Source organism: Neolamprologus brichardi, chromosome 14 (assembly GCF_056152115.1).
Source record: "Neolamprologus brichardi isolate AB-2024 chromosome 14, ASM5615211v1, whole genome shotgun sequence".
Classification (NCBI taxonomy): Eukaryota; Metazoa; Chordata; class Actinopteri; order Cichliformes; family Cichlidae; genus Neolamprologus; species Neolamprologus brichardi.
Genome location: NC_142117.1, coordinates 27,797,851 through 27,822,067, shown reverse-complemented (window position 1 = coordinate 27,822,067; position 24,217 = coordinate 27,797,851). Strand labels below are relative to the sequence as shown.

The 24,217-nt window shown below is 40.9% G+C and overlaps 1 protein-coding gene across 3 annotated transcripts; it reads right to left on the bottom strand.

The window, feature by feature from the left end:
- Positions 1 to 447: 447 nt before the first annotated feature.
- Positions 448 to 15,873, bottom strand: hic1 (hypermethylated in cancer 1). 3 transcript variants are annotated; one of them, XM_006801558.3, is made up of 2 exons: positions 15,687 to 15,873; positions 448 to 9,548 (listed from the first exon to the last, which is right to left on the bottom strand). In XM_006801558.3, exon 2 carries the CDS (start codon positions 9,529 to 9,531, stop codon positions 7,330 to 7,332), a length of 2,202 nt encoding a protein of 733 aa, XP_006801621.1. In that variant the 5' UTR covers positions 9,532 to 9,548; positions 15,687 to 15,873; the 3' UTR covers positions 448 to 7,329. The 3 variants fall into 3 exon arrangements, with proteins under 3 accessions (XP_006801621.1, XP_006801620.1, XP_087707189.1); XM_006801557.3 differs by lacking the exon at positions 15,687 to 15,873 and adding an exon at positions 14,050 to 14,253; XM_087851063.1 differs by lacking the exon at positions 15,687 to 15,873 and adding an exon at positions 14,050 to 14,089 and having other exon boundaries at positions 448 to 9,564.
- Positions 15,874 to 24,217: the final 8,344 nt, after the last annotated feature.

Sequence of the window (24,217 nt, the reverse complement as noted above, 5' to 3'; positions counted from 1 at the left end):
CCTGGCTGGCTTTGCTCCTGCTGACAGAGTAATGGATCTGTTCATTGTTGCATGTGGACTGTGTGTGATGTATGAGATTCATTTGAAATTCTCTGTCTTAAATGAGGCACACACATGTCTCCATGTGGGAGAATACAGACCTGAAGGCCAACGTGTTGTAGGAAAATGAACAGAAGTCGTTCATTTCTGCGGTCATCATTGCTGTGAAATGGTCTCCGCTGTGGTCTTATGTCCCATTCTTTCTTTTAATGTAAAACTCATTTCATGCAAAATAAATTTTCCAAAAACACAAATCATTGCAGTGGTCTACAAGTTTTGTTATGAGAGATTTTGCACTGCAGTAATCAAGGGTAATTAAATTAATACAAATATAAATGTGATCATTTACTGGACTATTTGATTTGGATGTGCAAATTAATTAAATAACTTGACAAATGTCCGTGCAAATCCGTTATGCAATTCATTTTATTGCCAAGTTGATTTCGAGTATAGTAACAAACAAACAAGAAAAGACATTTTTCACATTGGCTTTTAAAAAAAGTAAAAGCCTTATCAACATTTTATCAAGACACCATAATCAAATAAAATGATAAAAACCCACAAGAATTTACACAAAAAAAAAATTACCTATAAAACTTTTGACATGCAATAAATACATTCATTTCACTAAAGCAAAGTAAGATCATTATAGACACTGGAATATGCAGAATGCACAAAAAGAAAATACTGTTTTGGTTTAAGTGTATTGCTTTTAATTGTCATTTTGGTATAAAAGGTAAAACCATGTAACAAAAACACCGGACGCTGCTGATGTTTCTGGCACGCCTGGTTCATGCCTGCTGAAATATAATCCTGTCGTCTACTAAAAAAAATAATAATAATCTAATTTCCATTGTAAATTTGTGATGCATGTATTCTGCCATGCGTTTTTCCATTTATTCACAACTACAATTGTCTACGTGGCAGCCTGTGTTCCTGCATAACATATTTGTCCCTGAACCACAGTCGGGCATAACCACCTCAAAATGTCAAAGTGGTCTTCATTAGATCATAATCCATCATTTCTACACTTCTCCTTACCGATTTTCCAAAACCAAAATAGATGCTTGTGCGTGTCTTTGTGTACGTAAGTGTGTGTGAGGACCCTGAGGCTCTGTAACATTTTGGCACAGGTTTCAGCGTGTGACGGGTGAAAGCCGTCAGTGGAATCGCCTTTCTTTAAAAATGGGTTTTTCTACAAGAAGCGACACTCCAAACGGAGCAGAGCAAGCTAATTAAATCTGACCTAATCTGCAGCGGCAGTCTGCCATCCAGCTGTGTGTTTATGTGTGCGTGAGCAGGAGTGTGTTAGAGAGATATACAATCGAATATTCTCCCCCGGCTGACTTTCACTGCACCAAATTCCTGCTTGTTTTGTCCTAGCTCTCTGTTTGTCTTCAGATTTAAACTTCTGGAGAAGAAGTTGTGCACTGTAAACTAAACAATTAAAGCCAAGGTCCACTCAGTGGACTTTGTATGTGTTCAAGGTAGAGAGAGAAAAAGAGATCCAAACAAAACAGATGCTGGAGGATATGGACAGACAGAAGCCCCTTCACTAATTCGCTACAAAGAGCCTACTGTAGGTCATGTGCTGATTTGGTGATAATTGCTAGGCCTGGAAAGAGGGTGTCATTTCCGATGTCACACTGAAATGAACGTTAAAATTAAAAACCTGAAATTGACCTGCAGTAATAAAAAAAAAAAGAAAAATAAACATGTCCTCATAAGATTAAATTGGAAGCGGGTGGAAAAAGAGTGGTGAGCAGACACACACAACGCTGCCAGCTTTCCTTTGTTATTTACTGAAGGTTAAGACTATCAAACACAAGCTATTTTTCTCTCTGTTTCTGCTTTTCTTTTCCTCTCAACCCTCTCTCTGTTTGTTCTCTCCATCTCAGCGCATGACTTGGCTGGTGCAGCTGAGGCCCGACTCAATTGTGCAATTTCATACATGTTTACTTTACTGGCATCTTTCTGAGCATATTTTCCCTGAACATTTCCTCTCACATTATTCTGCATTTCCTCTACAACAATAAGATGTCTTTAATCTCTCCTTTGTAAGCCATTCCTTGGCTTGAAGATCACAATACAATAACGATGTCAGATACAGGGTTTTTTGCTTCTTCTTTTTTTGGGCCCGTCATCTGTTGTATTTTAACACATGCCACAAAGTTCATTTTGGAAATTGATCAGGGCTTAAAGAAAAAGAAAGTAGCTCTTCACATAAACATTTAGACAACTGTCTTCTTCAGCATGAAAAACAGCTGGAAGTAAGTGGATCATGGGAGAGGAGGGGAGGCAGCGGGTGCTGTGGGTCAGCGGTTTGTGTTAAGTGTAAGAAGAGAGAAGGCACAGAGAGAGGTGAAGAGGGAAGCTGTGCTTTGAGGGTACGAGGGCGGTGAACGAGTGTGGCCGAGCTCTGCACTGGAGGGAGGAAGAAAAGGAAGCAAAGTGCCAGAGGAAAGGCAATTGTGGGACTTCTAGGGGATCATAAGAGTAATAAAAAATCACAATACAATGATTTTTCCAGAAAAGTGCAGTTCAGAGAAATAAATCTAAAGCAGCTGCTTGTAATAAAGAGCCTCGAAAGTGTCAGATATCTCCCTTGTACTTCACCCTGCTACACTGTGGGAAAGGCATTCAGACATGTAGATGGGCAGGTGCATTAAGTAGCCACATCAGAAACCTCCCCATGCTACAGTCGTACAATTTATTGCAGGATAACTTCATACTTTTTATACCGAAGGCACGTTTGAACTGACTGACTTCAGAGTCAGTTTTCCCATGTAAAGGACAAGCTTAGGCTTGAATATCAATATCTGACTCTAGCTTATATTTAAACATAAGTGCTCATAAATAGAAAAATATGTACTGTACACAGGACAATAGTAACTTGTGCTCACGTTCTCACGATTACCCACACTGAAAATGACTTTCCTAACAAGGTAAAGATGGTTACAAGCTAAGCTCACCGATGCAAACCTCAACGTTTGTTGCTGAGTTTAGTTTTGTGCATCTGCGATGTCTATCGAAAGCTTCAGTCTTTTTTGGCACACCTTGCAAAATATAATAAATGTCAAACAGTGGTATGATTTCAGACTGTGATGCCGACAGGCGGCACAGAGGTGACCTTGGCCTCCTGCGACTGGAAGAAAGCTTAAAGGCATGCTTTGCATTTTTTAACGTTAAAGCCAAATCCTTTTTTGGTCCACGAGATGCTACTGCAGATCATCCAGAGCCCTTTTTACTTCTATAATGTTAGTGTTACAAAAAGTTACAGGACTGGGATGGTTGCCATAAAAAAAAGAAAGAAATTAAAAAAGGGGAAATGACATGGCAAGTAAAGTACAAAAACAACCCACACCTAATTTTTTGCGGCTTTTGTTAGTGCATTCATTTATATTTGCATTCACTCAATTGATTCTAAAAATTCATTTAACTAATAAACTCTTTAGATGCCTAATTATGTTACGCTCCAAGCATCTTCATCAAAACCACTGTGGTGGCAATAAGAGTTTTGCTGGGCTTACTTGTCATATAAATAACATTAACAAAGGCAAAGGGCATAAAACCCCATGGGGTGGGTGGCTACATCAGTAAATTGAAACAAGGCTCTTCTAATTAGACTAAGTGAAACAACCACAGAGCAAAGGAAACACTGCCAAGTTTTTCAATTAGGCTCTACAATACACTCACTGGGGTCTTCCTATTATTTAGTCTTGCCTCAAATTTAAAAAAATGTGCAAAATATGGATATATAGCAAATAGAGGGGAAATTTATTTAAAAAAAATAAATATCCTCAAATTCTAACAAAGCATCTAAATGTCTCACCATGCAGCCCTTGAAAGCCTTCAATGCAACATCACCGTGATACTGAGCAGAGATTTATTCCCAAAAAGCAACAAGGGGAAGGAAAAGAGAAGATACAGTCTACTTGTTTTCTGAATGGAGAGTTTCAGAAGTGTGGACAGGCTTTCATATTAGGACAATGGCTCGCATCCACCCTGCTGTGCTCTCCCTGCTCCTCTCCCTCCCCGTTCTCCGTCTTTCTATCTGCTTCTGAATAGAAACACACGGCACATCCTGCTCAGCACAACACACCAGCCAAAAGTTCACTTCCTGCTCCTCAGCTCTTCTCCTTCACACTAACCCTATTCCCAGGACATGCATTACCAGGCCTTCATGCGCTTAAATAGCACAGGGACACGCAAACAGACAAGCAACTGCTTCCCCTTTCTAAAGACGTGAAACGCTCCCCTCCATTAACATTCGCACATAAATGAAATTAAGCAGATTTCAAACGGTGCGCTTCCTACAGAAATGCTCGAGCATTATCTTGGTCTTCCCTCTTACACAGATTTGGTGTGACAGTGGAAGTGGTATGTTATTTTAACTAGTGAAGGGGAGTGTGGAAATTCTCACGACTGCCTCTGCCTGTTTTTTAGGTTTTGAACACATACACACACGTTTGTAGATGAAGCCTCTACTGGTTTTATTTTTATTTTTTCTGCTATGTTCTTTTCCTTTTTTCTTTTTTTGCAGAGCACCAAACAAAACAAGCTGGCTTCCTGTGTGCTTGTGTGCATGAGCGACCTCCGTCTGACTCTTGTCAAAAGTTCACTAACCTCTGAGGAAAAGGGGGCCAAACATTACGAGGCTAGCTTTCATAGTCAACCAGCAAAGCCACTGCGTGTCTGTTTAAGGAAGTACAGATGATGCATCATGTCTTTCACAGAGAGAGCAAGAGAGGGAGAGAGAGACAGAGAGAGAGGGAGATATTTCACAACACAAAGCTTGTCAGCTCAACTTTACTGTAATATATTGATCTCAATGCCTTCATACTTACTAAACTGTGGTTCAGGTATCGACAAGCACTTAAGGTACAAGCAAAAATGGCTTTGCCTTATGTTACAACAATGGAACTGGTCAGACATAAATGTCATTGAAGAAGACAAAATAGAAAAAATGTACACCACGTACTATAAAAACAATGTTAATACCACCTTATCTCTCCACGACAAAACTGGATAAACAAATGGATAAACAAAGAATTAACCACAGGTTTAACACAGGACAACGGTCCTGTTAATAAAAAAAAAAAAAATACTAAGGTGAGTGTGGGTGAGTGTGTGCATGTATGTGTGTTGATACTGTTGATCTATAGTTTACAAAAGATTAGCATCCCCACGCTGGGTTCAGTCCTGAGGTAAGCACCAATTTCACGTGCGCTGCTTTCAGTTCAAATTAAAATGAAGAAAAGTGACAAGAAACAACATGTTTGATATGATCATATGCTACAGAAAATAAGCCCTTAAATTATCGTTACATTTAAAAAGAAAAAGGAAATTCCAAAGAAGTAAGTAAGGCACACTGTATGATTTTTTTTTTTTTTTTTTTTTTTTTTTTTAGCCTTTATGATTCACTACGTCTATCACAGTGTATTTATGGCTTTAATCTTCACATTCACCCTCTGAGGTTGGCAGTGGCACTATAGTGGTCAAACATTTCTAATCTGAATTGAGGACTAGTAAAAGTGGACAAAGACCCAAAAGCAGAAGAAAAAAAAATGCAACTTCTTTTTTTTTTTGGAATAAAGATTTACAGACAAAAATGTGCCTTCAACCCACAATCTTTAAGTGCTCTTTTGTTTTCAGGCTGCTCAGCCAACACACAAATCAGTCATTCATTGTTTCCGCATTTAATACCAGCAGGGCCGGGAGGCAAGGCCGGGACACATTTGCTAGGCTGGGATCTAATGTTAATAAGTGGATCAGAGGGGTACAATGGCAGGCATGAAATGGGACATCACGCCAGCGAGCAGTGTGAATTGTCCAGGAGAAAGTGAGATTTCACAGGGATTACTGAAGCACAACAGCTGGGAGTGCTACTCACCCGCTGGCTTCCAGGGAAGACCCACAAACCCCTTCTTATGTTCATATCACTGACAGATTAGCAGCTTGCTGTGTGTGAAGGGGGAGCATATATGCATCCGGTGTTTGGAGTGCTTCTAAGGCAAAGGGCTGAGTAGAGCACTCACTTTGGCCTGTCAACAGTAGCGGGGCTCCCAGACAACAGACTACAGGGGAGGGAGGTCAAATGAGAGGCCGGACGGTGGAACAGAGAAGCATCCAACAAAGCCTCTGACTACTGCCGCTCCACGATTAATCATCAGACCGCAATGAATGGTTTAACTGCTGATGACAGTAAATGACAGATTTCTGTGTCATTAAGCCCGTCCTTACCCCTGCCTCTATGCTCAACTGTATCCATAATTGTAATAATTGCACAATGTCAGCGGCAACACCCATGCTTCATGTACACCATAAGATGAAGCTACACTCGCCGTGAACAGGGATTAGTGTGTCATCAGTTGGGTATGTGCAATCATGTCCCAGTTATGAGATCACAGGGCTGTGCTTGCTGCATCTCAATAACAACTGAGCGCAAAGGGGTGGTTGTCGAACTGCACAGGAAGTTTTGGCTCGTAAGTGGTTGAAAGCTGGGCATAAGGTGGATTCAACTGAAGCCCTTTATCCACACAAATATGCTGAGTGGTGAGTGGTTTTACTTTAAAATAAATGGTGATTAGGGAATATATTGCCCTGGTGACTATCAAAATGCTCTTATCATTCAGTCATTTCCCAAGATGGCAAGAAGCTGGAGAGCGAGATACATAAATTGTCCAGTACCCCAAAAACAGGAAATAAAAAAATGAAATAATAGAAAAAAAACAGACGAAATGTACTCCCATTCCTTTAAAGTCCAGGTGAGTGGCCTTATTCATATTATAAAAGTTCTGCTCAGTTCTGGACAAACCCTGAAATTTGTCCTTATGTGCTTTTTCTTTCTTTCTTTTTTTTTTTTTTTTTAACAAAGTTGAATAGTACACAGGTTTAGGGTCAGGGATAGTTTTTGTTTTCTTTGGATTCCACCATAATAAAAAATAAATAAAACAATTTTCATTTTGGTTTTCAATTTTTCACTTTGGCTCAATGGCTGTAATCATAGAAAAAAAAGTTTCTTTGCATACACTGTACATAAATACTGTACTTTTTTTTTAAGTGAGTGTCCCTTGGTCACGTAATAGCACAAAGCTCCTTTATGAAGGAGGTCTTTAGGATACATTAGATGCATAGAAAGGCACTTACAGTCTACACATTTTGGTGTGCATTAGCAGACCAATTGTTTATGGCCTGAGTCTGAGGTGCAGAGATATTGAGTTGAGGTGAATGGAATAAGGATACTGCAAATTGTGTGTGCACACAGACTTATTGGTGATATCACATGTCTTAACTTGGTGAGTAGCGGTCGATGGTTCGGGCGTCAGAGAGGGCCTGTGGGGGCAGTGATTGGCCCAGGATGTCCATCTTGTCGTGGGTGAGGCCCAGGTGTTCAGAGGCCAGTTTGGAGAGTGGATACAGGCTCTCCATGACCTTTGCATCAGCCACCAGTTGCTGCTGTGCTTGGATGAGAAGCTCACTAGCCTTCTCTTGTTTCAGTCCAAGATGCTCTGCTGTGTATTTACTCAGAGGATAAATGCCCTCTGCAAAGTCCAGCTTCAGTTTCCCATCTGTGGTCAGGCTCCCTCCAGTCCCTCCGCTGCTGTGCATCTTCATGTGGCTGATGAGATTGCGCTGCTGAGCGAACTTTCCCCCACACACCTGACATTCATAGGGCTTCTCACCAGAGTGAATGCGCATGTGCTCAGTGAGGCGGTACTGCCGGGTGAAGCGCATGCCACAGGAGTCACAGGCAAAAGGTTTGAGGCCCAGGTGGCTACGCATGTGGCGGGTCATGGTACCGCGCTGTGTAAATTTCTTGCCACAAATACTGCAGGGGTAAGGCCGTGTCAGCCAGTGGGTCTTCTCATGTTGGCGCAAAGTGGCTGGATCTTTGTAAGACTTGTCACAGGTGGAACAGCGGTAGGGTCGAATCATCTCCCCGATGCTCGCTGGATTCAGCTGGCTCGACTTGGTCTCCAGGTGTGACAAACTGTTCAGAGTGTTGCTGCTGTTGAGGCTTCCATAACCGTTTGTGTTACTGCTCATGTTTTTGCTGCTGCTGTTATTGCCGTTTCCTATGTCCCCGCCTGAGTTGCCGTACAGCTCCTCTTCCGTGTGTGTCTCCACATGTGCATTGAGCTGCTCTGAGCTTGGGAAGCCTTTGTCACAGGGAATGCACACATACAGATTGTCCCCGAAGCTCTCCGGCTCGTACGGCATGTGGAACCTCCCCATTGGTCCAGTCGGGGATGGGCGACCCTCACTGCTGCCTGTCTCTTCTGTGCCTGACCCGCTCTTGTCATCTGCTCCTTCACTCTCCTCCCCAGTCTTGTGATGGTTATGATGCTGATCTCCATTTTCACCCCCTTCCTCTTCATCTTCATCCTCATCTTCATCTTCAGCTGTGTATGACAGCGGTTCATGTTTTACCCAGCGATAGATGTTGCCCATTTCTCTGCCTGCCTCTCCGCCTTCCGTGGGGGTGTCCGGACTTGGGGGGCATGGGTAGCGGTCTGTCCCCTGGGAACCTGAGCGATGCAGGTGGGGGAGGTGCGGGGCTATCGGTTGGTTGAGAGGTGGAAAAGGTGGCGGAGTGAGGGAGCCTCCCTGGTCAGTTGATTCCATTTTTTCTGAGGGGAAAGCTCTGCCATTCGTCCCCTGGATAGGACTTGTGCGGTCACTCAGAGTCCCATCTCGCTCCTCGTCATTATGAGTGTTCCCCAGATGGGTCTGAGAAGGTGTGAGCTGAGACTGAGAGGTGGGGCTTTTCTTAGAGAGATCAAGGCCGAAGCTGGGTGAGCAGTTCCTGTCGGATAGGGCTGCACGCCCAAGCTGAGAAGGCAGAGGTGACTGCAGAGAGGGGAACACCTGAGAGCCCTGGGTGGAGGTGGGAGCATACAACTCTCCTGTATGAACAGCTAGTCGATGTGGAACTAGCTCCTCTGGTGGTAGTGCCCGGGGTCCATGGCTGTTCAAAATTCCGCCTGGAGGACAGGATTGAATGACAGGAGTAGAAACCCTATACCTGCCACCACTCCCTAAACCCATGCTATTTGGCCCCATCTTTGAGTAGGGTAGAAATGCTGGACTTGGGCGGGGAGGGTACTTGCCATTTCTTCTTAGCTTCTTTTTGCACAAAGCCACTAAGTCAAGCAGTTGAAGGTAGCTGGCTGCTGCCAAGACAGCCCCTAGATTTGGTTCATTTGGAGAAGTGGGGTCTCCATCACTAAGGCGGCCTGTGTAGATGTAGTCCAGAATTACCCTGAAGACCCCTGGACTCACCATCTCGTGATCGAGGTTGATGAGATTGTCATGGACCACCAAAGACTTCAAGTAGAGGCTGCTGGCAGCCAGAATGTTCTTGTGAGCTCTGAAGAGGGCGTTCTGCACCACGATGATAACATCACACAGGAAGCCCTTGGTGCGTTGGCTGTTGAGTTGCAGGAGGAGATCCCTAGCATGACTTGGAACTTCCATGGCATCCAGCATTGTTTTCAGTCCACCACCTGCAACAACAGATATCTGTAAAACGTCATGCAGCAGTCATCATTTCAAGTCACAATAAGCCAATTAATGTGCAATTTTCTGCACCACTAAAAATATTATTGATGCATTTCATAATCACAATCTATCAAAAGTTACAATAAACACATTACATTAAATCAGAGTATATTTTCAGAAGTTTGAGTGCCAAAAGCTTTAACAGCAAACGGGCTAGTAATGAAAACCATTAAAAAAAAGACCTTGCATATGGATGCACTTATTAAGATGAATTAACTGCTGTCAGATTTTCTTTTAAAACATAAACAATACTTAAATATGTCTTAATGGAAGCTCACAGTTACGCTTTTATGATTCGCTTATTATTTGCGTAACAGCTATTTAAGCAGATTGACAAGCCTTGACAGTAAAGTGCAGAACTTATGTGTGGAAAGTGCACGGAAAGGCCACTCGGTAGAAGTGAACTTTTGCAAAAGGTGAGCAGTTGCAGTGGTTTTCTCATTATAAGAAATTCAAGTCTTTGCATTCACTTCCTCTGCAGCAAGCAAAAAAAGAGAAAGAGCTCAAGACAAGAACCACAAATATATATTTTGTAATTGCTGGCTTCCTGATAAAGTATTCCAGAAGTGCTGCACACAGTTTTAAACAAAGCTCAGGGACGAATGTTTTGCTAATATGATGAAGAGCAGGTATAAACCTGTGGGGGAAGGACACATCCAAAAAAAGATCGAGATTTCAGCTCCCCTTCTTGCCCAGTCATATAAGGAACACTGAGCGCACGGGATGTAAATCAACATTAGGTGTTTCAATACGCTACGTTGAGGTAGGTTTCAAAGATCCAGTGTGCGCCTACACACACGCGCACAAACACGCACATGTACACGCACATGTACACGCTCAAATTCCGACAGTAATTGTTCCACCAATCTTAAAACAAACTATATTGGCTGCACGAATGAAATGCCACGTATTGTTCAATCAGTGGCATCTGAGCCTAGTTTACTTACAAGATTAAACGTCTCAAACTGTCCCTAAAGGCTCAGTCTCACTGATGGGAAACAAGCAGCTAAATAAATATCGTGTCATCCATCTGATCGCTGTCTTCCTGACACCAGCTCATTCACTTCTTGTTTATTTCATTAAGTGTACACACTCAGCATAAGAATGGAGAAGTATGAGTTGAAAAAAAAAAACTGACAAATGAGTTACTGAGGAATTATGACAATTCCCGAGCAAAATGTGTCAATTTTTTCCTCCAAAAATCTTCCCCAGCTAAGACTGAGCATTTTTTAAAATGTTGATTGTTCAGCATTAGACATTAGACAGAAATGTCATCACCCACAAAATGGAAAATGACAAGTCACAGTCAAGTCCAGCAAGTGATCATGTGATAAGCATCATGCGATAAATATCAAAGGAAATTTCTGTTTTTAACAACAAATGCCATTTTAAAAAAATAATTCATTTTGAATTTTTTTAAAAGATTCTGTCGTCATTTCCACACGTACAGCTGAACTATTGTATGATCGGAAGTATATCTTTTAAAAAGACAGTTCTAGTAAGGGTAGTACGTGGGCTCACACTCCATCCTGTTTCCAGCTGTCATGTGAAGTGCATCCACCGCTGGCTTCTCTTCTTTTCGGCTTTCAGCGGACATAATTTACTAGACATTTTCATGACATCAAACGAGTTTAAGATCTAAGTAAATATGAAGAATTGACCAAGTAATTTCCATAACTTGCTGAGCTGTTGCAGTCTTCATCGCACTGAGCTGATTACTTGTTACTCTGAACCGTATGTTAACAGACTGTGTACATTCTCTCCTGTATGTGGTTTGTAGTGCATATTTAAGCATTAGAATTTCATCAGAAAGCCTGGCAGAAAACTAAGCCTTCTTTATATCCTGACTTCTGATTAAATACTTCTTCACAGTACATAAAAATCTTTTTCTTAATTGACATATTACAACATCTATGTGCACCTGTAATGTCCTGTGGATACAGCCTAACATTTTTTTTTAGTAATGTTTTGTGATAACAACAGGCACAGTGTTTGTGAGTTTACTATCAAGACAACAACGATCTCTATGCTTTTGCTCTTTGAGTTGTTTGACAGGCTACAACTTGCCCTTTAAATAGCCTAAACTCTCGACTTACTATAGCCCCTGACAAAAAGTGAAACATTACAGTAAAAGATGTAATACAAAACGCTTGATCTTGAGGCCATGTGTTAGCTGGCTGCATCCTGTTAGGAAGCTATCGATGATTGCAATATTTAGTCAGAGAACACATCTTAAAGAGAACCTGCTACATGCCGTGAACTTGAAAACACATTTTAAGCCTATAATATGCCACAGAAACTGCTTGTTTTGTTACGTTAAACATGCGCTGTAATGTTATTCTTCAAGACTGCACATACAGTGCAGTTTCCTGAGGGAAGCTTACAGCTCCCTCGTAGATTGATAGCTTTCTTCTAAAAGACCCCTGAACAAGCTAGAAAATCTCTTATGATTGTTATGTAGTTTATGGCAATGACATTCACCTTTTTGCATTAGATTAATAGTCATTGTGCCTAAGTTTTGTCTGTTTTGTCACTTTTGTGGTTTGGGGTGAAGCAAGACTAAACTTCCTACCTCTGCATACAGCCTCAGTCATATAAACACGCCACACATCTGCTTAAAACGTTGTGCTGATGTTTTATTTTCTTTCTTTTCAATTTGGGACCCATATTCCTATAGCCTTGTTTATTTTAGAATAAATACAAAGTCAGTGTAAATTTTTCGCAAAGACTTTTACTGTACTTTTTTACAACTTCAGCCCACCTAATTTATTTTGTCATTTTTGTGACTCAGTGGAGGCGAACTGTTTTAGAGTTTGAAGTTTGGAAGAAAAAAAAATAGACTGGGTGTTTGCAGTGATGGTTAGTGATTATATTTGACAGTTTGGGTTTTTTTCATCACATCAGTAAACAGGATGGGCAGTTAATCATTTTCCTGTTTGATTTCTATATTTCTATAATCCTAAAAATCATCACAAATTTAGAAATAGACTACTGATAAAGACATGAGGGTGACATCTTCTTCATGTAGATTGTAACTGAGTTAACAATGAGATAACGAGATGGTCATATTAACCATGACATTATAATAATCCAAACTGCTAGTATTACGGAGGTAACCTGTTTGCTTGTTTTTTAAATGATATACTAAAGTTTTCAAAGCAAGTCGTTCCTTTTTTTTAATTTCCTTTTTTTCCCTAAGCAATTATCAAAGACAATATGTATGATAATAATTTCTGCAGCTTGCTTGGATGCAGTTATTATTATTGTTTTCCTGTGCGATTATTAAGGAGTAAATTCTTAACTTCGGTGTTGGCTTTGATTTCACTGTTAAAATATACATGTACATATATATCGGAATACTACATGTCGCAAAACAAAAAGTCGTGTCCCGCCTTCGTGAGTCGCCGAGAGGACCCGACCTCTCGGTTTCTAACGTTTTAATTTGCCCTTCACACACTGAGCAGTAAACCGAGTCACGAGTGAATGCATCTCATCTGCGCTGCAGCGTCTCATCTACTCTCTGCTTCTCCTTATCTCCGCCAAAGAAGAAGAAGAAGAAAAAGAAATGAAATCATCTCCAGAAACAGGCCGATTTCACCTCATTGCGCTACGAGGTGTATCACACAGCTGTTTCTTATAGCAACTCTTTTTTCCCTTTTCAGACCTGTCAGCAGCATTGAGAGAGCATCTCTTTCCGGGCAGCTGTGTAAAGTCTCCACTTGTACAAAGTAAACCAGAAACTTATACACTGCAAATCACCCCCCGCAAAAAAAAAAAAAAAAAAAATCATATAACGCTCTCCTGCGCTTGTGTCCTCACCTAAGCTCCGCAGTGTTGTTACACATAAAGACAGATCCCCAGTGAGGAGTTTGCTTAAGGATTTTGTTGCAGCATCCCTGACAAATTTATAAGACATTTATTTTACTAAATACAGCTTTTTAAAAATGTATTTATATTTTTAATTCTGAGTTTTTAAAGTTTTTAACGTTTTTTTCAAATACACTTTAATATCAGTCAATATAAAACACGTTAAAATCTCATTTTAAGCAGGTTTTTTTTTTGTTCTTGTTTTGTACTCGAAGCATGTCAGATTATTTGTATTTGCCAACCGCCGGTTACATCGGCGTGATCTTGAAGAAATATACAAATTAACAGCTTCCTCTTTACGTGACAATTTTTTATAACGTAAGGAACAAGGAATTAAACAATTTTATGTTTCAACCAACGCGAATTAAATGCGCTATAAAGAACATGTGCAATGTCCTGTGTCCGAATTAAAACAGGATTTAAAAAACAGAGAAAGACGCCATATGTTGTAAAACAAGTTCCACTAATATCTCATCGACTCCAGGAAGTTTCCTTCTGAAAGCACGCACAGAGTTCAGTCATTATAAATAGAAATGTCATCCTTCCCCTCTTCTTGCCTCTATACATATCAGCTCTTACCTGCATGCCCGATGTCTTCTGCCATCCGATCTAAGTCTCCCTTAATGATCATCTCAGCAGTCTCTAGGAGTCATATCTGACGTTTCAGCTTTGAACTGCCAGCCTCCAAAAAACCATGCCAGTTTTCCGAGCTCGTCTGCCAGCTCTTTTTTTTTATGATTATTAATTGATATGAATTTCTTTTCGCTCCTTAGGTCCGTCCTCCCACCCACTTTCCTCCCTCTCCCTCTGTCTCTCTGTCTCTCTGTCCCTCCTCTCCCCTCTTTCTCGTCCCCTCCTATAAAAAAAAATACGTGCTTAGTACAGCATCATTTTCCTCCCTTTTTTTCAAGTAATTTCCTTAGCTATTTTTGAGTTGGAGCAATAACGCGCACAGGGATGATAATGGACCCTCTATGCGCCCTAAGTGTTTTAGCGCCCCGTGTGATGTCAGTCTATAATAAAACTAAAAGGTAAAATCGAGGGCAGGAACTTCATGTGACCCCGACTTGAACTTCTCAACACATCGTCTTAAAGAGACAGGCAGCAATTGTATACATATGTGTGTGTTATACCTATGATCCTTAGGTAGCCCACCTTAATTTTAGACAGAAGCGTAATGACGGAAATAGCTTGGACAGCGAATCAATAACGTGTCAAGAGCTTAAAGCAGTCAGACTTCTTCCATAACGACGCTGATTTTATTTTTATTTTTTTCTTCAAAACTCAGCTCAAAATTCAATCAAGGTTAATCACAAATCATTGAGGGAATAAATGTATTGATATTCTATAATTGAAGCCGTTTCATTGAATAAATCAATAAAACGGTTAAAATAAAAGTGTCTGTGTCCTTTTCTCCAGACCTCCCCTGACAAAAACCTGCCACAATACGAGCCTTAAAGAAAACAATTAGTCTGCGTTACAGGGAAAGTGAAAGCAGGTTAGATAAACTTTGGGCACCTTAAAATTCTCTCTCGCGCACGCGTGCGCTCTCCCTCACTCGCTCAGGTAAAACACCTGTTGCGCAGTTAAAGCCCTCAAACATGACCCGGATTGGAGACTGAACCAAACACCAGTACGATTTTGGGATACAAAGGGAAACTAGCAACTCGATGACACGAGGGCCTTTTCTTGGCTACTTAAAAATAATAAAGCTCTTCCTCTGATGTCATATTTTTAAGATAAGTAATGAAGTCAAAGTTGTGCGCCCTCGCAGGTAGTGCCATGATGACGGTTTTTAGATAAACAGAAATTGTATTTCCCTTTTCTGAAGAAGTCCTTTGCAGTTGCTCTAAAAAGTATTTAAATTAATTACGTGAAACTTTATCTAACATCTGTTATATTACAGTTTCCTATTCTGTGCCAGCACAACGTTTTTTCACCCCATTTCCAGTTTAGTTGAATAACTTGCATGTTGTTTGCAAAATATCATCAGAAAACCTAAGTCTGAAATATTGCATATCAAATGAGCGGTGGTGCTATAATCCAGATGTTACCGTCTCTGTCAGTACGGGTTACATCAATCTGCTCAAAAGGAAAAGACCTGGGGAAGCATACAGTAATTGGATCGACTCATCTCTGTAATTCAATAAAACTGCTCATTCTGACACGTCTGCCTGTGTGCCATCCCCGCCTTTCAACCCGTTTCTCAATCTTACCTCGGACTCATGTCTGTTGCTCTGGCCGTATGTCTTCTCCCCTTTTCGGCATTCCCTCAATAAGATCTCCGCAGTTCCCTCAGTGTCCAGCTCTCTCTCAAAAACTTCTCTTCCGCGTAAATTTGCAGCCCCCTCTCTCCCGGTCTCCCCCTCTTTCACCTTCTTCCACACACTGAATTTCTCACGTGTTAACAAGACTGTCTGACACTTCAGACTGTGTTGAGGTCCGGTCGGACCAAACCTGCCGGCTGAGACTTTACGCGCACAGCGACACCCAATGGCAGTGAGTCCCAAAGGCCTTATCAAGAGTGGGACGCGGGTTGCAGTGATGTTGGGGGGATGAAAAAGTCGGTAAGCGCTGGCCTCTAATTTGTGAACGCCATATGACAAGCGTACAGTAACTTATAAACCAGTTATATTGATAAGATAAGATCAGCCACGTCGTTCGCCAGAATGTCAACGGGAGACGGCTGCATATTAAGGGTAAGCACAGGGAGAGTGCCATAGCCGTGGTTCATTTTCACGATAAAATGCGTTGTTATGTAAGAATCATTCAGAAGTACAAACACCCCCCAGCAGCCTCCAGTTAAAAATTACAACAAATAGCTTTAGGTACCTTTACTTCTAACAACTATATTACATTATATGATTATCCTGTTGAGTCGTTAACACGTTAAAAGGTCTTTAATGATGTAATGACTCGCATTTGAGTCGATTTTAAGTGCTTTATATGCTGCATAGCAGGGTATATATATGTGTGGTGTACTAATTCTTAATTTAAGAAGCGACTGCAGCTGCCAAATGTAGCTGACTACAAGTACAGTATGTCTCTGAGGAGAAGCTTAAAGTAGCAGTAAACGTTTAAGTAAACTCTGTACCTTAGTATCTTTGCACGCAGAGTAGTTGAGCTGAGCATTAGTGAACATTAGCAGTAGACTAATAAAAAGCCTTAGACTCCCTTTGTATCAGTTGCACTCTGAGCTGTTATTACAAATCAAACAAAACATGTGCACAAAAATGCTGTGTGTGTTTATGGCTCCTAATTAGTTTCAGTACCTTTGAAAAAGTACATTTTGATTCTGCTTGCAAACTATAACAAGCATGAATCATCACCTTTAACTGCATTTGGATGGATTATGTTATTCAGGCCTCAAGCCTTTCTATAACCATCCAAAAGCTTCTTTTTTTTTTAAGACCGCAGACTGAAATTGATGAAACAAATTATTTTGCCATCATATTGAGAGAGACAGCCGATGTGATTCGGTGAAACACTTACCAAACTGAGGCCGATTCATGTTTGTTTTGATCACAGCAGCAGCATCTGACAATGTCATAAAGCACACAGGGCCTCTTCCTCTTTAAATTATCCAACCTCAAGGTGCTGGTCTTTCACTGAAAGGCTCTGCTTCAAAACTTAGTGCCTGGTGAAGTTGGGGAAGGTATTGTCTCTGACTTCCATGTTCCCTTGATGAACTGATGATAACCTCGCAGACAGAGAGAGACAGAGTTTTCTGTAGGTGGAGATAAATATCTTCTATCAAGGATATGACAGTGTTTCAATTCATAGTCCAAAATAGTTTCCACCAAAGGAAACGTTGTTGTGATGTCATTTTGTCAGGTAGGCTATATGTAGATTTCTTTCTCTTTAATTAACACCGATTTAAAAAGGAGTATAGGGCTGGCAGCATTTTTACACATTTAAATCATAATAGTCTCAATATTTACACGATAACTGTCTCTGATTTTTATTAATTCCAATTATTTGTTGGCAGAAAGCATTTAAGATGACAGATTAGACATATGCAGGCTTTACATTTGCCTAGAAAATTTCAGTTGCTATATGATTTGTTTTATTAAGGAGTTATGACACATCTGTAAAGAACAATGAATAAAGAACAACAATCTAATTGATGCCTTCAAATGTAAACTATTGTTTAAAATGCTCTAATCACAAGGCTAGAATAGGTCAAATCTAAGAGTGAATAACAGCCGTTTAACAATCAGCAAACTGTGATGCTGCCTGTTAAAAAAAAGTCTCCGGTTTTCCAAAATTGATATAAAAAGAGACACAACCTTTTAATCTTAGCAGCATTAAGCAGCCTATCATTCACTTTGTGCAATTCTCAAAACTAGTCTTTTAAGGACAGGGGAGGGTGGGAAGAGTAACTATAAATATGCAGTAAATATGTAAATGTAGTAGTTTCATAACCAATAAATAATACAAGAACTTGAATAGTTCCAACAATATGCATTCAATCAACCTTTGACAGGTTTTATTCAAGCCAAACTAGAAGTCTGTCTTCAAAGCCCAGTGTCTGACCAGTTTACTGATGCATCATAACCAATTAATATCATTTTTTTTAATATCACATGTTTCTGAGAGCGCTATAACAACACTTAAGGAAGAGAGCATGATCGGGTTTGTTGCTTGCAAACATATCGATACGTTGTCTAATAGTGAGCACCCCGGAACAGCTTGGACAGATGAGATTAAAGGGAAATACAGTGGTTTTGATATGAACAACAGTGCCATGTGCTCAGTCTCTGAGGAAAGAGTCATCACATGACAGCGCGGTCACGATTTCATTTGTAGCTAGGGACTTGTGTTGCTTGTCATCCTCTGTCTTTCCCTCTATGTTTTATGCCTCTTTGTTGCTGACTGTCCAATAAAAGCAAATATGCCATAAATAAACCATTTTTCCCAAATATAAAACTACATAAAAGTTTCTTAATTTCAGTTGTTTTGTGTGTCTCTAGGTACAACTATTGTCTTCCCAGACAGGCGTTATCTCTTCAATCAATCAGCCTCCTGAGGCCTGTGCTGGACATTAAACTTCAGCCTGTCAAAACACAATTTAACATGCCGTAATCTGGAGCACAGCAAACCTGAATGGCTGAACTTTTAATGAACTGAAAAGGCCTCCAAATTGCTGGTTGTAAGCAATGATTCAATTAAAGTTGCAAGCGCAAAGCCCCAGACACAGCCCAGGGAGCACATCCCAAAGCCTGTGCCTGACTACTTTCCCAAAGACCAACACTTGGTCAAGAACCAGAGCTGGAGATAAGGCAGGCTGAACAGCTAAATCCCTTAACATTTTGCTGTCACTCTCTAAATCACACACCTTTCCCACAGTTTCTCCAAGTGTGAGCATTGCAAGTTGTACATGTTCCATATCTCACCGAAGGTTGGTGGATATGGAAACACAGTGAGGCGTTGAATAGTCTGAACGACTGCAGCCAACTTCTTCAGACATCTTCGATCAGATATGTTGCAGGGTCATCGTGTCTCTAAGGCCCAGTCCACCTTGTTTCAATTAAGACTTTGAGTGACGAATATTGCAATTACCTTATTATTGCTCCATTTCTGTCTGCCAGCACAGAAAAAGCAGGTCAGGACAATAGACAGGACAGTCTTAAAGTAATTTTAACACTTTGAAACAGACTATCTGAGTGTAATCTTCCACACTTTTCTCAACTACTAACATCAGGTCTTTTGCGCGCTCTCTTTTCTGTCTTTCATTCTCATCAATCATCTCTTCGTCCGTCCTTACTTTCTTTCCTTCCTTCCTTCCAGTGGACATGGCCACACATATCTCCAGATGCTGGCTGTGGCCGCCTCACCATACCAGACGCACACCCCTCCAGCTTCAGATTCCCTTCGCCACCAAAAATTGAATGGTAGGCTCAACATTTACACACAGACCTCTCTTAATTCATTGTAATGAGCAGTTGCACGACAGCTTTAGTACATAGGCGTGCAAGGCATGTCATCTGAATAAGCAGAGTTGTTGTGTGCGTTTGGCCTCTATTCTGGGTTGCCCATCTGATGGTGATGCACAATTATCTTGCCATGATTAGTCCCAGATAAGAAATACTTGAAAGGCAAGAGTGGTGTGGGGGGATGAATAAATGCAAGATAGTTTCTGGGTTGAGAACACTCATATTTTATTCTCTAAACATTTTCGACTATTTGACCTTCACAGTTTGTTAATGTATCCAGTCAATTAATATAAATTAAATTAAAATATACAAAAATATTGGAGCCGCTTAAAATAATAATAATAAACGAAATTTATTTAGCATTTTAGGAAACTGGATTTTTCACCTATTCTTGCAATCATTGAGATAAGAGCCTTAAATAAATAGTATTAATTCTGTATGGTAAACAGAATTCATTTAAACCTTAATAATGGAAGCAAGGCAGCTTACATGTTGAAATCTTTTTTGATTGTACATATTAGATATTGCAGTGAAATTGTGTTTTAAAGGTGCAAGGAGACATTCTTTGGGCTACCATAGAGGTAAAAGCACAATTTCAAAATGTTCATTTAAGGTCTACTTCTGAGCTTTAACCTGAGCTCTGTGACTCTCCCTCAGCTGAGGGAGTTTATCATGTTGTTTATGTAATTATAATTCAAATTTCCATTTTCTTACACTTGAAGAATCAAGAAAAATCACGTGAAACAAACATAATACTGACACTGATATGGCATACATCCAGTGCTCACTCTCCGTTTAGCTGCGGTTGGGTTTCCACCGCCTCCTCAGAGATGCATATGTATCTAGCACTTTAGCAGTTAAATGCTCTATTATCACCAGATAGTTGCCAACTTTTTCTACAGTTTGAGGCTGAGCAGGCATGCAGTTGATTTTTTCTCTTTTTTTTTTAATGAACATTTGCCTTCAGGACAGTAAAGTTGTGGCAGAAAAGAAAAATCCACAATCGTGAGCTGAAAGATGCTAAAATGCTCTTTAAAGCAGATTAACTGCATTTAGGTCGTACTTTTCTGCCAGCGTATGACTGCCAGACAGTTATGTGATCTGGTGTTAAAGGGAGATTGAGATGGGAACATATTTTTTTGACTGATACTGAAACTGAGTAAGTAGTGCAACACATATCTGGCCTCCTCCTGAACTGCAGTGTGGGTATCAGTAACTATGTTAAAATCTGTGTATCTGTGTGTGCGCACATGTGTGCAGGCCAATCCAACGGGCGCCTGTGCAGCACATGGCTGTCCGATGCATGGTCTCTGCTCCCTGGTCTCTCCTCATTAGCCTCACACAATGCAAACATTCCCCTTCCCTCCCACTCCGCCACCCCTCCTCTCTCGCTTTCTCTCTCTACCTTCTACTCACAGTGCACACAGGGGGAAGAGCAAACCTTTTGTTTTTTTGTGTCCAACCTGTGCGCAGCTCCAGCCCTCCTCCTTTTTTCTCCTTCTCCCCTCCACTGGCTAAATCTCTTTTCCGGCTTGATACTGCCGAAAACCATATGGTGTGTGACATCATCAGGGCAGGAAGCAGGGAGAAGGGAATGATAGAGCTGGGGAGAGATTGGCTTGCCAGGTCTCTGTGCAGTGATATCAGCAGAAAAGCACTCTTGGAGGCCCGTTGGGGGGTGAAAGCAGAGCAGGTTGGAATTTATTCTTTTCTTTTTTTAAAGATTTCACTCCCACCTGGATAATCAGAGGGTGAAGGAAGGAAAGTAGAGAGGCAGTGTGCACCTTAAAGGGAATATTGATGACATTTGTTAACATCCGAGGTCATGGATTGTTGGCCTTGTGAGCCTATTATAAATTGGTGTGCAGGTGTTGCTGCAGCGCTTTTGTTAAAAAATGCCCCAAATAATCTGGATCAGAGGGATTTCAGATTGTTACAAACTAGGTTTGGACCATATTTAGATACTTTGGACTCATCCTGTTATCCTTAAAACTTCTGCAGATCATCTGTCTACCTCTTCCTTTTCGTCGCTGGCAGTCCCAATCTGCTCACCAGGCTTTATGTCTGTCAACCCCCTTCCTCCTCCTTTTGTTCTCTGGGTGAACTCTCTGGCTTTGTTGTGAGATCCTGGTCTCCATACCATCACTCCGGACCCATCCAGCTCTCTATCAACACACACACACAGATACACATAAACACTCAGTTAGACACTGACACAGTCAGCATCTTTGTCTTTCACACACAAACACACATGCACTAAAATACCCTTTCCCCTCTGATTAATGGCAGAGCTGGGGAGTGTGCCAGGCGAGAGGATGGGAAAGGAAAGGAGAGGAGAGGAGAGGAGAGGAGAGGAGAGGAGAGGAGAGGAGAGGAGAGGAGAGGAGGAGAGGAGAGGAGAGGAGAGGAGAGGAGAGGAGAGGAGAGGAGAGGAGAGGAGAGGAGAGGAGGGGCTGCTGCTGCAGCTGTGGTTTTGGAGTCAGTCTCAGCACCCCCTTGCTGCCCCCTCTCCATCTCCTCTCTGGCTCCTCCGGGGACACGAGCCTTGGCCAAGCCCCAGGAACCAGGGAGTCAGGACCAGGCTAAGAGGGAGAAAAGGGGGAACAACAGAGGGAAGGAAGGATAACACAAAAGAAAGAGAAAAACAGAGCTGACCTAATATGCAAGTATTGTCAGGCAGCACCTACAAAAACAGGGGAGCATGTGAGATGTTCATCAAACGTTTATGAAAATGTTACAAAAAGCTTAATTTTTTCCAAAACACTTGATAAAGTTTGTTTTTTAATTTAATACTGGTGCTGTCATTTGGTTTTACAATGCATCAAAAACATAATCAGCTCTGAGTTGACACAATATTAATATTACTTAAAAGCCGGATAATCTTTTTTTGTTTTTTGAAAACATGTTAACATTTTACTGGAATTTTTTTTTGAAATCATTTTTAGTCATCTGCATTGTGTTTTTGATCAATAAAAGCATGCGTGAAAACTCATTTATATTTCACATGTAAGTGAGCTTCAATTTATTTATTTTTTGTGCTTAATACTTTATAAAAAATTAGAACACCTGTGATACGCTTCAGCTTCCCTGCAAGCTGCATTTGGACAAGGGTTAGGAAAATCGATGGATGGAAAATATTTAAGCAAAAATAAAATAATTAGTCAAATTTAAATATTCAGATGTGCGAGCGATAATACACATAATAACGATAACTTTATATTAAATCTCACTATTACGCAAGCAAATAAGCTCCATAGCACGTAGGCAGTGTTGGAAAGGTTACTTTTAAAATGTATTCCATTACAGAATACAGAATACATGCCCCAAAATGTATTCTGTAATGTATTCCGTTACGTTACTCAATGAGAGTAACGTATTCTAAATACTTTGGATTACTTAATATATTATCATGCTGTTTACAACTACATGAATGTACTATTGCTGTGATTTATTACTGTAACTGAAGGTCCGCGGCTCCGAACCGTAGTACGTAGTAAAGGGACCTCTGGCTAATACGGTGGGTTCTGTGTCGGGCTCGTAGCCGAAAACTAGCTTCACTTTGTTGTCTGGGTCAACTTTGCTTGCCAGAAACAGAGATGCGCTGAAAGGCTGCTCCAACGGAACTTATTGTTTTGGAGGAAAACACGAACACGGTGTACAGTCGAGTCTTAATAGCTTACTTACAACTGGGCTCGTCAGGCACTCTTCTTGGCTGCAGTGGTTATTATTATATTTACATGCTTCCAGCTCCCGTTTTTGCTCGATGACAGCTCCTACTTTTCCTTTTTCTCCCTCCCTCGCTCACAGACACAATAACGGGTATGGCAGTCCATTCTCCCTGCAGCACGGACTACACTGCCTATGTTGCTGCATTCTTTAGAGCTATGCCAGTAGCATTCTGCCTATTAGCTTAGCACAACAACAACAGGCGCTCTCTCACCCAGGAAACAGAGAGAGAGCGTCACCCTGTAACCATGGCACCCGTAACGCTGCCACCTGGAACAACAGAACGTAGCTGTCAAACAAAACCCAAACAGGCCTGACCCGCCACAATATGAAACAGGGAAGTACCGCCGTGTAATCCATTTATTTCAACAAAGTAACTGTATTCTAAATACCACCTTTTTAAACAGTAACTGTAACGGAATACAGTTACTCATATTTTGTATTTTAAATACGTAACGGCGGTACATGTATTCCGTTACTCCCCAACACTGCACGTAGGCAGCATTGTTTCTAAGGAGTGCCTTAGAAATTTGTGCCAAAATAATTTTTGCCAATATCTACTTGATTGCAGAACATTTTTCCCCTGTAAACACGCAAAGGCAGCTAATGACTGCCTCATATCCCACTTTTAAAATTTAAGTAAAGTTTAATTTGCAGTAAACCATATGTACTGTGTGCTGCTCACAGTGTACATCGTGCCATATGTATACACAGGTCATCTAAAGATGCTTGCCAATTACTGTACACGTATGATAAACCTAAGGTTATATATTTGCGCGCAGAGTGTGTCAGCAACACTCTCTGCTCCATTAAAACTTAAATAGGCCTACTTGAGGCAAATTATTGCAGTCATATTGTTCATTCTCGGAACTGTAACTCCAATGAGTTTGGCAAAGAAATAAAATAAAACAAGTACAGTTTTGCATTTTTTTAATAAGCATTTTTGCTTGGACCAGATCCAGTGAGGTTGGCCTGAGGATGGCATGAGAAATGGCAAACTTTACAGGATGAGCCTATGAGAAAAACCACGAGTTGAACACTTTTGGTCTACACTTGGCTAGCTTGCTGGTCCTTTGTACTGTATA

Excerpts from the sequence above, each read along its gene's own strand:
- hic1 (XM_006801557.3), bottom strand. The coding sequence starts at position 14,101 with ATGATCATTAAGGGAGACTTAGATCGGATGGCAGAAGACATCGGGCAT. Across the intron at positions 9,549-14,049 it reads AGAAGACATCGGGCATGCAG|GTGGTGGACTGAAAACAATG; the intron begins GTAAGAGCTGAT and ends CTGTTGTTGCAG.